This window comes from Cupressus sempervirens, chromosome 1 (genome assembly GCF_028749045.1).
Source record: "Cupressus sempervirens isolate cs-2001-9-10 chromosome 1, ASM2874904v1, whole genome shotgun sequence".
Taxonomy (NCBI): domain Eukaryota; kingdom Viridiplantae; phylum Streptophyta; class Pinopsida; order Cupressales; family Cupressaceae; genus Cupressus; species Cupressus sempervirens.
In genome coordinates this window covers 446,163,422-446,177,375 of record NC_143118.1, presented here as the reverse complement: position 1 = coordinate 446,177,375, position 13,954 = coordinate 446,163,422, and the positions used below count along the sequence as shown (strand labels likewise).

The following is a 13,954-nucleotide window of genomic DNA, read 5'->3' as shown; positions in this document are numbered from 1 at the left end:
GCAGCATATCATGATCCATTTTGCAGGTATGAACGCTCAGGTATGTTATCAAACTCCAAGCAAGCCTCGATTGAAATTAAGTGGCATTCTCTTTTTCTTCTTCGTTCAGTTTTTGTTATAGAAACCCTAAATTAGTTATTAAAATATAGCCATTTAAGATAAGTGATGAAAAACTACAAAATCTCCTTGCCCCATGAAATGTGCAAATGTTCAACGCCTAAGATCGGCCGCCAGTTAAAAGAAAATATATCATTAAAAAAATAATAGAGTGAAATTACCACTTTATTACTAATATAGCATTTTGTTATAGAGACCCTAAATTAGTTATTAAAATATAGCAATTTAAGAGAAGAAATTACTACTTCATTACTAATATAGCATGTCCGATGATTATAATTCCTTTAGCTCTACAATAAATCGCCCTTATAACTACCACAGTATAGAAAAGATGAAGAAACGGCAATGCAAACTTATCGCAGATATATCCTTGTTTTCTACCTAATATTATAAGTGCCACTACAAATGCACACTTTTAGGAAGCATTGTAGTCCAATGATATTGGATAGGCAAAGTCTGTCCTTAAACAGTACAAGGATAGTCCATATTCTACAATTTTTCAATTGCATCCCATGTATCTTCCTTGGCCTCAATTGGACCCAATCGGGATGCTCGTTAAGTATTGCAAATTGTCTGTGATTACATCCATAACTTAAAGAATTTTCCGCAAACAAAACAAATATTTCATATAGGCTGTCAAAAGTTTTTTAGCTGCATCTCTCCATATCCACGAATATTCCATTGCGACTTTGAGTTCTCTAGATGCACTTCTAATTATCTTTCTTTACTTTTTGGTCAGTCCTTGAAGATCCCTGTCTCCCACTTTTGGATGTGCATCTTCCAATACACTTCAATACTTCATCAATAAGTATCACTGGTAATGACACCGCCAATACAAGAAGCCATTCATTCAAACTCAAAGGCACAATACCAAAAATTTGAGCAAGGAAAGGTACATAAAGAATCACAAAGTGGACACCAAATGAGACGGACATGGCCAGTAACAGCCAGGGGTTAACCCACGGTGGCATTACAAGAAGGCTTCCATCTTCTGACAATGCATTTAATGAATTGAACATCTCAATTGCAACCAGCACAGTCAAGGAAAGTGTCATAGCTTTAACTTTGCCAGTTGAGAAGTAATCGCATGGATTGCTATCAAAGGAAAAAACTTGTGTTCCTGCCTTGAAGGGAGACGCAGCAAAACCTTCCCAGGAAGAGCACTGGTCCCAGTTTCTGAGCTGCGAAAAGCTCACAAGAGTATGACCATCCTCCAGTAAATCTATGCCCAAAAATGTTCCATGGGTATACCATATAGCAAAAATACCAACTGTAGCTACACCAACATAAAGACCAATAACCTGCAAAATAAAGATGTGCAATCAGAATTAGCTTTTACTATTATATAATGCCACATTTCGTTTAACAGAACAATTAATTTGATTGACAAGAGTATTGAGAGAAGCAAATACCAAGTAGCGGAACAACACCCATGCATTAATCAGAGAATCATCACTTCTTCGAGGGGGTTTCTTCATTATGTCCATATCTGGTGGATTGAAACCCAAAGCCGTTGCAGGTGGCCCATCAGTCACCAAGTTTACCCACAAAAGCTGGACAGGTATCAAGCCCTCTGGCATACCTAATGCTGCAGTTAAGAATATTGAGACAACTTCACCAATATTTGAGGATATCATGTACCTGAAATCCATTTATCCAAAACCAAAAATCAGGAGTAAATTCCCAGACAATCTAAAATTTACTCTTTCTAAAAAAAATTAATCTGTCAGTAAAGTGAATTGATATTTTTGCTTCTTTTAGATACAGATGTCATTGCGGCAAATAATAATCTTAAAACCAAGGAATTTGGTTTCCACAATTAAAAAGACAATTATGTCTGATAACTAAATAATGGTGATCAATCTGTTGCTTGTGGAAACTCATAATTTTAAAATGTAGGAGAAAATGATTTGCTCAAAGAACCAACCCATGATGATGATGCCTAAAAATACATGCGCAGAAGGCATTTTGTCAGAAAAGGACGAAGAAGAAGGAAACAGGCGAGTTTCAACTGCCAGTGATGGAGAAATAGTATAGCAGAACAAATTTAACTAAGAGAAAAGGCATAACTCAACCAGCGGTCACAAAAGTAATTAAGTGATTTTCAGAACACTTGAATTTTCATTATAAAACTTCATTTTATTAAAATTATGAGCATTAATAAATAGGCTGTAGCAGGCTCTTTAATAGAATGATACCTGCCCTCCTGAATGAGGAGCCTTGAGCAAGTAAACTCCATTCTATTTAAATTCTGATATATCACATAGCATACTGTGCCATGCTCTTTAATAAATCATAAATTGAATGCATTCCCTTCTTGAATCAATCTGGGGCAAGTAAATTAATGTGACACCTGCATACTCAAATGTGACTTGTAACCTTAAAGTCAAGTAAGTTCCATAAAAGGGATAGTGACATGGATCAATCTACCTTAATTTACACAATCAGGCATGCATAACAATAGTAGATAGAAAACTCTTGAAATCAGTCATTAAAGATCACCCTTATCTTCTGGTGACATAAATATAAAAAACTCTACACAATTTGAGGCACTATATGATAAAGCTTGCCACATCTCAGCACTTCTCTCCAGATTTTGGTCTTTAGGTTCTCTTACTGTGCTGAACAAAAGCCCACAGATGTCTCATACGATACTAGAGTCCCTGCACCGCCTCCTCACCTCCAGATGCAAAAGGTTTCTTCCCATCTGCAAGTTTCTTGGAGTCTCCACGTATCTCCCACCCTTTTCAACATAAGAAGAGTTTAAGCATCCATATTATCTGCAAATTGTTTTCTTAAGAGTTCTGATTGCCTTATCTGAGTTGCTCGGTCGAGACTCTATACCATTACCTCCCATCCCATTTACCTGTGAATGTTAAGTGTGGGCTAGCCCAAAACAGAGAGATCCATAAGTATACAAAGAATGTATTTTTATTATTCTGCAATCTGTGCTACACATTGTAAGGTGTATGGCTGTTTTATCCCATAACTAACAAAGAATGTCTTTTTATTATTCTGCAATATGTACTGCATGTTGTAAGGTGTATGGCTGTTTATCTTCTGCTTATGCATGATTATGGTGATTTTGTGCCTCTAAACTATGTTACTAAGATATATGTATATAGCTTACAAAGAATCATGTCATGGAGGTCAAAAGAAAAAATAGAATTCATTCATCTCTTTTCAAACAGGAACAGTTTATTAGTTTCTCACCCCACAGAAACTGAGGAGTGTAAAGGGTTGTCTATCTGCCCCCGATGACTGGGATTGTTGCAAGTCCCATGCCCTTTAAGTTGGTTACCGTGCTGACAATTTGTCAAAATACTACAGCACCACATTTACAATGATGCAATGAGATTGGCCATGAGTTAGATTTTGTGTTTTATCCAAAAGATCTGTTGGATCTCCATTGAAGCTTTGCTAGGAAACACAATAGATTTGGATTGAGGTAGTTTATTAGCCAAACCATGTGCAGTATTTGCACTCTTGCTAGTGCATGTGCAGTATTTGCTAGAAAGCATGTAGAGATAATTATGTCTCCTGGAGCATATAGGAGTCTTTAGTGTACCACAAACCTAAGAGTATCCTCATTCTTGCAGCAAGCCACGAGGATGGCATGAGTGCTATCAGAGGTGTCTTGGTTAGTGAAACCCTCCCAGATCAGTTAACTCTCCTAGTGAAAAATAGTTTCAATTGCATTGAGTCTAGGAGGCAAGTGTACAGCCTTATCTTACATTCTACTCATTGCTCAGGGAACCACTTGGCTTCGTATCAGAATTGATCCTTCTAACAGCTCTAAATCAGTAAAGAATTTCTCTGCAAACATGGTTTCCAAAATTTGTTCTTCCATGGGCACAACAGGTTGGTCTATAAGGATGAGATGCAAAAAATGTTGAACATGAATAGATATGTGGCAAAATATTAATTGCCAAGGATATAGCAAGTGTCAAGCATAAATTCACTTTGTAAAGTCAAAATCCCTTGCGGTCTACCATCCCAACCACAATACAAGAGTTTGTGTTGTTCATACATGACTATGCATGTATGAATGCCCAAGGTGTAATTACAGATCTCCATTGGTACTACTTGCAGGCTTTCTTCCTGAAATAGATGAATAAAGTACATGAAGAGACATCAGAGAATAACTCTTATGCCTTGAGTTTGTGTGGGTTTTGCAAGAGCTGAAATAGATTAATAGAATATGTTAAATGACATTGGCTAGTAACCTTTATGTCTTGGCTGTTGCAAGAGCTAAGCCACCACAGTTTGTAGAAATGCCAATGAGGCATAGTCAACAACTTCAAAATCTCAAAAATTTTGGAAGTGATTAGTTCTTCATAATACTATCATCAGCCATGGAGAGTCCAAAGCTTGCTTCTCAACCCATGTCTACAGCCAAAATAGTTTATCTATATCAACTTCTTTAGGTAAAAGCTTTTAGCTTCATTGATAGAATTGGAAATTGGTTTCTGCATCAATAATCCTATTTGAGGGCTATATAATCAACATCTCCAACTTCTACCATCATATGCACCTTCTTCTATGCATGGCACAACTCATGGGAATGGCTGCAACTCTTGCATTGTCACAGCACTTATCAGTCATCAGATGGTTTGCTCACATGTAGCATCAAAACTCATCTTTGAAGGCTTCTAGGAATTGCTACCAAGATGGCTTAGATATGCCACCACTTTGGCAAGCCGTTATTCCCCCACCTAAATGCCACAGAAAGAAGCATGCTAAATCATTGACTAACAGATTAAATAATAAAGAGCCCCTATCATTACAATTAGATGTATTTAATAAAATGATAAGGTAACACAAGCTAAATAATTTGATTAAAACTACATTTCATGTTCCACCAGCATCAGTAGTATGAAAGGGGGTTATGCTTTCACCAAAAAAGGAGAAATCGTCATTTCACTCAGAAAAAGGCATAAATGAGGAATCAATATAATGTGATTTTGCAAGTAATTATTACAGACAGAAGATGAAAAACTTCCAAGGAAATTAAGAGACATAAAGATGAAAACAAACCCTTCTATCAGAAGACCCATAACTTGTCCAAATATTAATCACAAACATTCAAAGAAAAACAGATGCAAATAGAATGGAGAATAACAGCAGAAAAACAATATAGGTCTATTTTCAGAATTATGTCAAATGATGAAAGTGAATATTAGAATAAATATGATAATTTTTGAATTATAAATAAATATGATAATTTTTTCTTATGTTATATTTATAATTCAAAAATTAAAAAACAACTATAATTTTGGGATGGCATAATGAATTTTTGCCATGGGGGTTACCCAAGTGAAGAACTCTTTGACATAACACATTTCTTTCAAGCAATTTGCTTTGTCCACATAGCAGTTTTGAATTTTTTACCAGATTTTTTATTTCCTCGGTGTTAGGACACTTGCGCTATATAATGACACATGACTTAAATCCTCCTCTATCACCGTTCTTAAACCCTTTCTGGATAACTTAACATTCAACTTAGTGTGATGCCATTTGCATTCTTCCACTGTTTCCAAAAGATTTCCTTCAAACAGAAAATAAACTTACTTCATTTTCCTTTTTAACAAGACTTAAACTTTGCTTTTGGTGGAGATCACTTGACATCCCAACATCTTGAAAAATGACCTTCAGGCCGCCATTTGCATTCTTCCACTGTTTCCAAAAGGTTTACTTCAAACAGAAAATAAACTTACTTCATTTTCCTTTTTAACAAGACTATAACTTTGCTTTTGGTGGAGATCACTTGGCATCCCAACATCTTGAAAAATGACCTTCAGGCCCTACGTTGTTTTGGCAATTTGAATAAGGTCATCAGCATAAAATATAAGAGTAACTTCACCACTTATCCAGCATTTTTGATCTATATATAATGGACATTAGTATGTTCCCTAGATTCAGTAGCATACAATGCTTTTGAAGCAAAAATTTACAACTATAGTGTTTTTCAATGTTTGGAAACTTCTCATACGAATACCAATAGATTTTGCTGACTGAAATTTCGAAAATATTTGGGTCGGCCAAGTTATTCACTCATGTTGATTACTTGCATAAATGCAAATAAATTATAGTTTGTCAACCAGTTTAGTGTCTTACAATGTCTTCCATTTTAGACTGCAATAACACATCTCTGCATACCATTACCTTATCATCCAAAGTATATATGACCAACCTATCATTAGAATAAATAAACAGAATTAAAAAAGAAGAAAACAAACCGAATAAATGCCTTCATGTTGTTGAAAATCGAGCGACCCTCTGCAACAGCTGCAACAATGGTACTGAAGTTGTCATCTGCTAGCACCATATCAGATGCCTCCTTCGCAACCTGAAACAAAACCCTTCTCCAATTAACAAAGCAGAAAACAATGAAAAACAGAAACAAAAAAATACTAAACATAACAAACTGGACGCAGGGAAATATGTCAGTGTGCGACTCCAATGCATGAATCACAGAACAACCAATAGCTATAAGATTCGCACAAAATCTTGACATCAAAATAAAAAAATATTGATCAGTGAAGACAGATACGACGTATGCCTTGGATCACTCAGAAGAAAAGATCGAACAAAACCATTTATGTCAAGCACAGTAGGTTGCTATTGTTTTCAAACTTCAAGGCCTCAGGTGTTGAAGATATTCAGATGTAGAGGTTGAACAATTTTGCAAGCAAGCAGATCACTTATAGAATATGGAAAACGACAAAGAATTGTTTAAGATGCAAAATAGAGAAGATGTATGTGAATTACTGCATGCGGTCTATTACAAATGTGTGCATTTATAAACAAGAAAAGCAGAAAATAGAAGTACACAGACTAGAGAGCAAGGCTTCAAAAATAGAACAAAATCATAAATATATGTCAGTCAATCATTCAAATAAAAACTTAATGCCTGATTAAATTTGTGACATAATTATCAAATCACTAATTCAATAAAATGATAAGAATTTCCCATTGCCAATAACAAAAGGTCAAGAATATTAAGTTACCTCTGTTCCAGCAATTCCCATGGCAATACCAATGTCAGCTAATTTTAAAGCAGGAGCATCATTCACACCGTCACCTGTCATTGCAACTACTTCTCCAGCATCCTTCAACATACGAACTATATCCTGCTTATGCTTGGGCTCGGATCTGGAGAAAACACAACCTCCAGGTCCTCTCAAAACTTCCCTCCTCCTGGTTTCTGGTAAAGCCATAAACTCCTTCCCTGTGAAACTTCTACTACTAACATCCTCATTATCCTCAAAAACACCAATCTCACGACAAATAGCTTCAGCTGTGTTCTTATTATCTCCTGTAATCACCAGCACACGAATACCAGCATCTCTACACTCTTGAATAGCTGCATGAACCTCTTGACGTGGGGGATCCTGCCACAATTCCCAAAGATAATTCCAAAAGAAACCAACGTATTAAGTATAAAACTTCAATTTGACCTAGCATTATTTTAAATTGTAAACACCATGCAGATGTAGGCTGTAAAGCCATTAATCATTTTAACCCTTACCCTCAGTCCTACAAATCCAACAAAGATCATATTATTTTCAATTGAAGCATAGTTTGCAGGATCAAGCAAAAATTTATGAGCTGGATGCTCCTCTCCATCATATGTGGAAAAAGCACCAAGATCTTCTTTGTATGCAAAACCTAAACATCGTAGAGCACTTGAAGTCATCGCCTCAAGCTTGTTTAATATAGACTGACGAGATTCTGCATCTAATGGGACAACAGTTCCATCTGAGAGCTGGATGCGAGAGCTTCTATCAAGCAAACTCTCAACTGCACCCTGCACAAAAATGCAATTATTTGATTACAATAATACAGATCAAGTTAGGTAAAGCAGAATTAAAGCCATACATTAGGTGGCACATCTGTATAAGGAGAACGAAAACCAAGAAGCCTACATAAATTCCAATTCAAAAAAAAGAAGAAATATAACCATGAACTATCAACAAGTGCTATAGTGCAAAGTTTGACATTTTTCATGATGAAAAAAACAAACAAAAAAGATCTCCAAAAAGCAGTCATAAGGTTAGCGTAAATGGAAAGTTGGACTCAACCTCTTAACAATTTGGATCAATTTGTGAGATAAAATTCATTTACAACACTGACTATCAAACACATGGTATCTGTGTTATAAAAGTGAAGGTGCTCCACATCGAAAAGATTAAGGATTGGGTATAACTGTGCATAGCTCACACAGTATTCATGCATACTTTGCTGATGCTCAATAGTTTAATTGAGAATACTTACAAAATTAAATATTCAGGTGAGGTGTTCAGAAATATCAAAGGGATGGGATGGTGATGAGGCAGGTGTTTGTGTGATTGCCTCCAAAAGGAAATCTTACTCATTCATTCAGCTGGTACTAGGGCACCATTAACACCACCAAGAAGTTATCTCTAATCTCAAGGAGAACAAGTCAATGTCACAAAATGAAACAATGCAATAAGCTTTTCAAAATATAATTTCAACCCAAGTAGCATTACCAAAGCTCGATGCAAAGGGCAGAATCAGATTGATACCTTTGGGCACCTTCAGACATGGACCAAGAGGATACAAAAAAGGGAGCTCATTGAGAATCTGACCAAGTGGAATAATCTGGCTAAGAAGAATGAAACATCGGAAGGTAAAGCATTAGTACATTAGTTTCCACAATCATCGACATTGCGGACACATTTAGTTTCAAAGGGAAGGGCATGGTAGCTACACCCTTATCCTATAAAAAATTATTAAGAAATGTGATTAACCTACTAAAGTTCAGTTAATCCTTAATTGAGTTCATTACAAGTCCCTAGGAAGTTTTCATATAGTAAGTTGGCCCATTGAGATAAGAATACTAATTTTACATAATGAAGCCTTCCCATTAAAGGTAGTGATTAATAGTTATGCATAAAATTGTGAATTCTATTTTTAATGAAGACTTCTAGAAGTTTCCCCCATTAAGTGGCTTATTATTATAAAAAAATTGCAGACAATGTTCTATCATATCCTTGTCTTGCTCAAGACATCCCATTACATTATTGGTGCTAAAATTCATCCTGAGACTAAAACAGAGCAATCTTATAGAACATATTCAAGAAAAAGAGATATTTCAAATATAGTTGCAGGATACCAATGACAATATGATAAGGAATGGTATGAATCAAGCCCTACATCCAATAGAGAACTCTCTTTTCACAAAAATGAAGGAAATCTGGGCAAAAGAGAACTTGTTTGGAAGCAAAAATGTCACAAGTTATGACTTTAGGAAGGGGATAAGAGCTCCCAAGTTTTAAAACAATTCAACTAAAGCCAGCCATTTACACAATTACATTTTGTTAAGTGTCCCTGTTTCCAAGATGTACTGAGGATGAGGCAACAAGACAGAGATATCCCGAGGCCATCAACTTTGATGCAAAAAGAATCATTCACTTTTCTAATACACCAAATTTTCACACTTAAAAACACTTTATTTTCTCTCATATATGTTTGAATACTGCTGTAAAGTGTGTTCCAGGTTTGTGCATATGGCAGTTTTGATTGTTTAATACAATTGATATAACAGTTGTATCCAAAGACACATAAATCCGCAAAAATATAGAGTGCACGGAATGAATCAACTGTTCCACAAATATGCAATCTGACCCCTTTTACAACAGGCTACAGCTATAACAATGCAAGCTCCCCAACAATCTCAAACAAATTCAACGCACTTCTTCAGGAATGTGAATTTTGAAAGCAATTTAAATTAAGGACTGCTTTTACTAATTTGTTTGACTGTTGACTTTCATGTGACCTCTCTATTTAATACAAATTAACACAAATGCTATACATTAAGGTTCTATAATGTTCTGTCTATGTTTCCATATGGTTTAAAATCCCACTATATATCTTAATTTTTCCCCAAATTTATATTGCCATCCCCTGGCTATCCCAAAAAATGACTCAATGGAGGGATAACATAGTTAAATATCACTTACCAACTTAGTGGCAGATTTAGTTCTAAACAAAGTCGTGGTACATTCAAAAAATCTTTTATTACAAATCTGAAAAAAAAATATTAAACTCAATTCCACCATATTGTTAGGATAAGCAGTTAGTAACTATAGAAGAACAAGAAGTAGTTAGGCAGGATGATAACATTTATTCATTAATCCTTGAAATGTATCAGCAGCTAATAAATGTTTTTCAATTGAAATAAAAGTAACATTAAAAATAAATAAAAACCACCATAGGCATGGCCAATCTGTTATCCTTTACAGTTGACAGATAAACCAGTAATCATAAAAAGAAACTGTGCACCATTCAAATTATTTGATTCAACAATCTTGTGGCCTATGTAATGCAGTGGTCATATGATTACCTTAACCAGTAATAAGTTTTCTCCTGTATCTGCTGACTTGACAATAATTCCCATTGACTTTCGCATCCTATCAAATTCTAGGGTAGCTATTCTGGGTGTTCTTTCACTCCACCACTCACAGCAGTCTATGCATGGAAATAAACACAAGAATGACTGTTATAAATAAAAGAAGCATACTAATGACAATATAAAATTTTAGAATGACAACTTGTCCCTGTGAGAAATATTAAAAATACGAAGCCCAACAAAAAACAAAGAGTACATATAGAAAATGCTAATTCCTTATTATGTTTTATGACCATACATAATCTGATTTCTGCAGAATCTGGATAGCTTCCAGTATTTGCAGCAACTGGACGCCTCTCTAAACCTGGTAAATTCATCTTTTCAACCAGCACCTGAGTTACAAATCATGGGTACATTAGCCTATTGCACAGATACTTAAAAAGTAAAAATATGGTAGTAAGGTAAATATTTAAGCTGTAATTTCTCAAATGCATTATTTACAACTGATTTGGTATTAGTCTTCCAAACCAGACCTGTCTTCACCTATAAATTCATATTGCTAAAAGGGTAGTATCATACTTCCTACACAAGTTTTATATTGAGCCATCACTGTTGCAAAAATATAAGCAAGTTATTTATTAATTGAGAAGTAAAACGACCCACGGAAATAAAATTTTACCTTCAAAGCTGCTTCAGTTGGCATGCCATTGGCACAGAATTGATGTCCAGCATATGCAATACCTGCATCATTACATAAAGCAGCAATTCTTGCGATTGATTGAAGATTAGAATCCATAGCCTCACCTTCATTCCAACCCTGGATTCTTCCATCACAAGGATCATAAGTTGTACCCTCAACTGTATAATCTCGTAGAGAATCTGGATCTGACCCAATTGCCACCAGCTTTGCAACAGACATCTGGTTAGTTGTCAGTGTTCCTGTCTTATCGGAACAGATCACTGTAGTGCAGCCTAAAGTCTCCACACTAGGTAACTTCCTCACAATTGCATTTTTCTGTGCCATTTTTCTAGTACCAAGTGCCAAACATGTAGTAATAACAGCAGGCAAGCCTTCTGGAATGGCGGCAACAGCCAAAGCCACTGCAATCTCAAAGTAATACGTACACTTTTCAAAAGAAAACTTGAAATTCCGTGGCCAACCATCCACAATCTCCCATGAAAGAAAATACTTAAGATTTATGAGCCAAACTAGTATACAAACAACTCCAATAATGGAAGTAAGTGCCTCCCCAAACTCATTCAACTTTTTCTTCAATGGTGTATCTTCATCATGTTGAGACGCCTCGTGGATCTGAGAATGAATCTTTCCTATCTCAGTATTCATGCCGGTCTCTGTTACAAGGCAGATGCAGCTCCCATTGACAATGGTTGTCCCTGCAAAAACCATGCATTCTTTTCCCTGCAACTCTATATCGTCACTATTCACTTTATGATGACTTTTATTGACAGACATGCTTTCTCCGGTTAATGAACTCTGCTCTACTCTTAAAGTTGAGCTTATCAGATGCAAAATCCGCATATCTGCAGGAACCTTGTCACCAACCCGAAGCTCAACAATATCACCAGGAACTAGCTCTCTTGCTGGCAAATTGGGAATAAAACGACCAACCCTTTTTACCATAGCATGTTCCGATTGCATTTCCTTTAGAGCCTCCAAGGCTTTTTCGGCGTTACTTTCTTGCCAAACTCCAACAACGGCATTGACGATCAAAATCAAGAAAATAACAAGTGGTTCAACAAAAGCAGTTATGTCCTTTTCGCCACCTTCTTCACCATCAATCCAAGCAAGAACAAAAGAAACAACAGCAGCTACAAGTAAAATTCTTACCAAAGTATCATTAAATTGATCTGCAACTAGCCGCCAAATCGATGGGCCGGGATGCTTTTCTAGCTCATTCCACCCATATTTTGCCCTCTGTCTCTCCACGGCTTCACTGCTTAACCCCTGACTAATGTCTACTCCAAATTCCTTTGCACATTCGTTCTCATCCCGAGCCCAAGCCGGAAATACAGTCTGACCTGACTGCATGACTACAGGACTCCTCGTGCCATAATCTTGGCCCCCTCTACCCATAGCTAATTAGCAACCGCGACAAGGAAATTTACCGCCTATGGACCTGCAAAAGTTTCGACAAAGGCCTTCAAGATTCGATGCATGCGTTACTAAACTAACAAGCTTTCAGTGTTTCATCAGTGTATTAATAAATTTATTGGCCTGCAAGATTACGCACGTTTTTTAAAAAATAAACAGGTCTTCACTATTTACATCTACTTGTCCTTCAAATTTTACACATGTTCTAAAGAACCTGCAGATCTGACGATTCGACATACATGCTTAAATTAACTTAGAGGTCAAAAAGATTCGGCGAATGATTTATCAATCTAAACAAAACTTTGTTCTGAGTATTTTTTCCCTAAAGTACGTTCCTCTGTTTTGAGTATTTTTTCCCTATAAGTTTTTTTCCCCTATAATACGTTCCTTGTTGTCAAAACTTACATTAAGAATTTAAAAATTCCTAGTAAGTTCACGCATGTTTATTCTTTCAATCGCTAAACTTGAAAAAGCTTAAATCTTAAGTTATAGTTTTTGAAGGTCGCGATCATGCACGATTAATCAAATTAGAAGCAGTTGTACTTATTCTTCAGGGCAAGACTACACAATTGACAATGCGTTGTAAATTTTGCTATCTGACTCATTCATCAACGTTTTATCGTGCAACTTTGAAACAGATCGTTCTACATCAACCAAGGATTCAAAAAATTCAACAACAAAAACTACTCCAAATCAGTTCACGAAACGATTTAACAAAGAAAAACTACTGCAATCCGCTGAAGGCAGAAAAAAATTGCAAAAACCCTAACTGAATAGAAATCCTACTTAAACCGTACCGTTTTTTTACCGGAAAACACTCAAACTCTAGCAGATCTCAAGCGGAGATTCATTCCAGAAGCTACGAATGAAATTTCACAGGAAATGCTCGGCCAAACTTCGGCAAAACCCTCAAACCTTTCGGTACCTGCTAACCCCTTGCTTTAACAAAGTTTCTGCGTTGGCCGAGGCAAAGAATTTATAGGAGTCTTCGCCTTTGCCCGGTTATTCCGAAGCGAAACAGAAAGACACCCGATTTCGTTGTGTTCTCAAACCTGTACCTTTGTTTAATGGGACACGAAACTCCCTCTAACCTTCACAACTCTATTTTCTAAATATTATTTATCTTTTACTAATTTTTAACTGCGGACGAAAGTACCCTTAACCTCACAACATTGGAGTTTTCTAGGTCTTGAGCCCTTCCCATCTCTTTCCTCTTTCGCTTTCACCAAGCCTGTGGGCCCACCCAAATAAAATAATAACTGACCGCTAGGCTTCTAAAACCTGACGGCTGCCGGTATATTCGTCACACGCCCGTAAAGTTGTACTCGGCCGGTCACGATGTACGCGTG

General features: G+C 36.3%; 1 protein-coding gene across 1 annotated transcript; it reads right to left on the bottom strand.

Annotated features, from left to right (window-relative positions):
- Positions 1 to 341: 341 nt before the first annotated feature.
- On the bottom strand, positions 342 to 13,661 carry LOC149578225 (calcium-transporting ATPase 4, endoplasmic reticulum-type-like). The gene is made up of 9 exons (XM_089827849.1): positions 13,403 to 13,661; positions 11,172 to 12,630; positions 10,791 to 10,884; positions 10,487 to 10,611; positions 7,649 to 7,927; positions 7,128 to 7,511; positions 6,357 to 6,466; positions 1,530 to 1,758; positions 342 to 1,418 (listed from the first exon to the last, which is right to left on the bottom strand). Exons 2-9 carry the CDS (start codon positions 12,585 to 12,587, stop codon positions 828 to 830), a joined length of 3,228 nt encoding a protein of 1,075 aa, XP_089683975.1. The 5' UTR covers positions 12,588 to 12,630; positions 13,403 to 13,661; the 3' UTR covers positions 342 to 827.
- Positions 13,662 to 13,954: the final 293 nt, after the last annotated feature.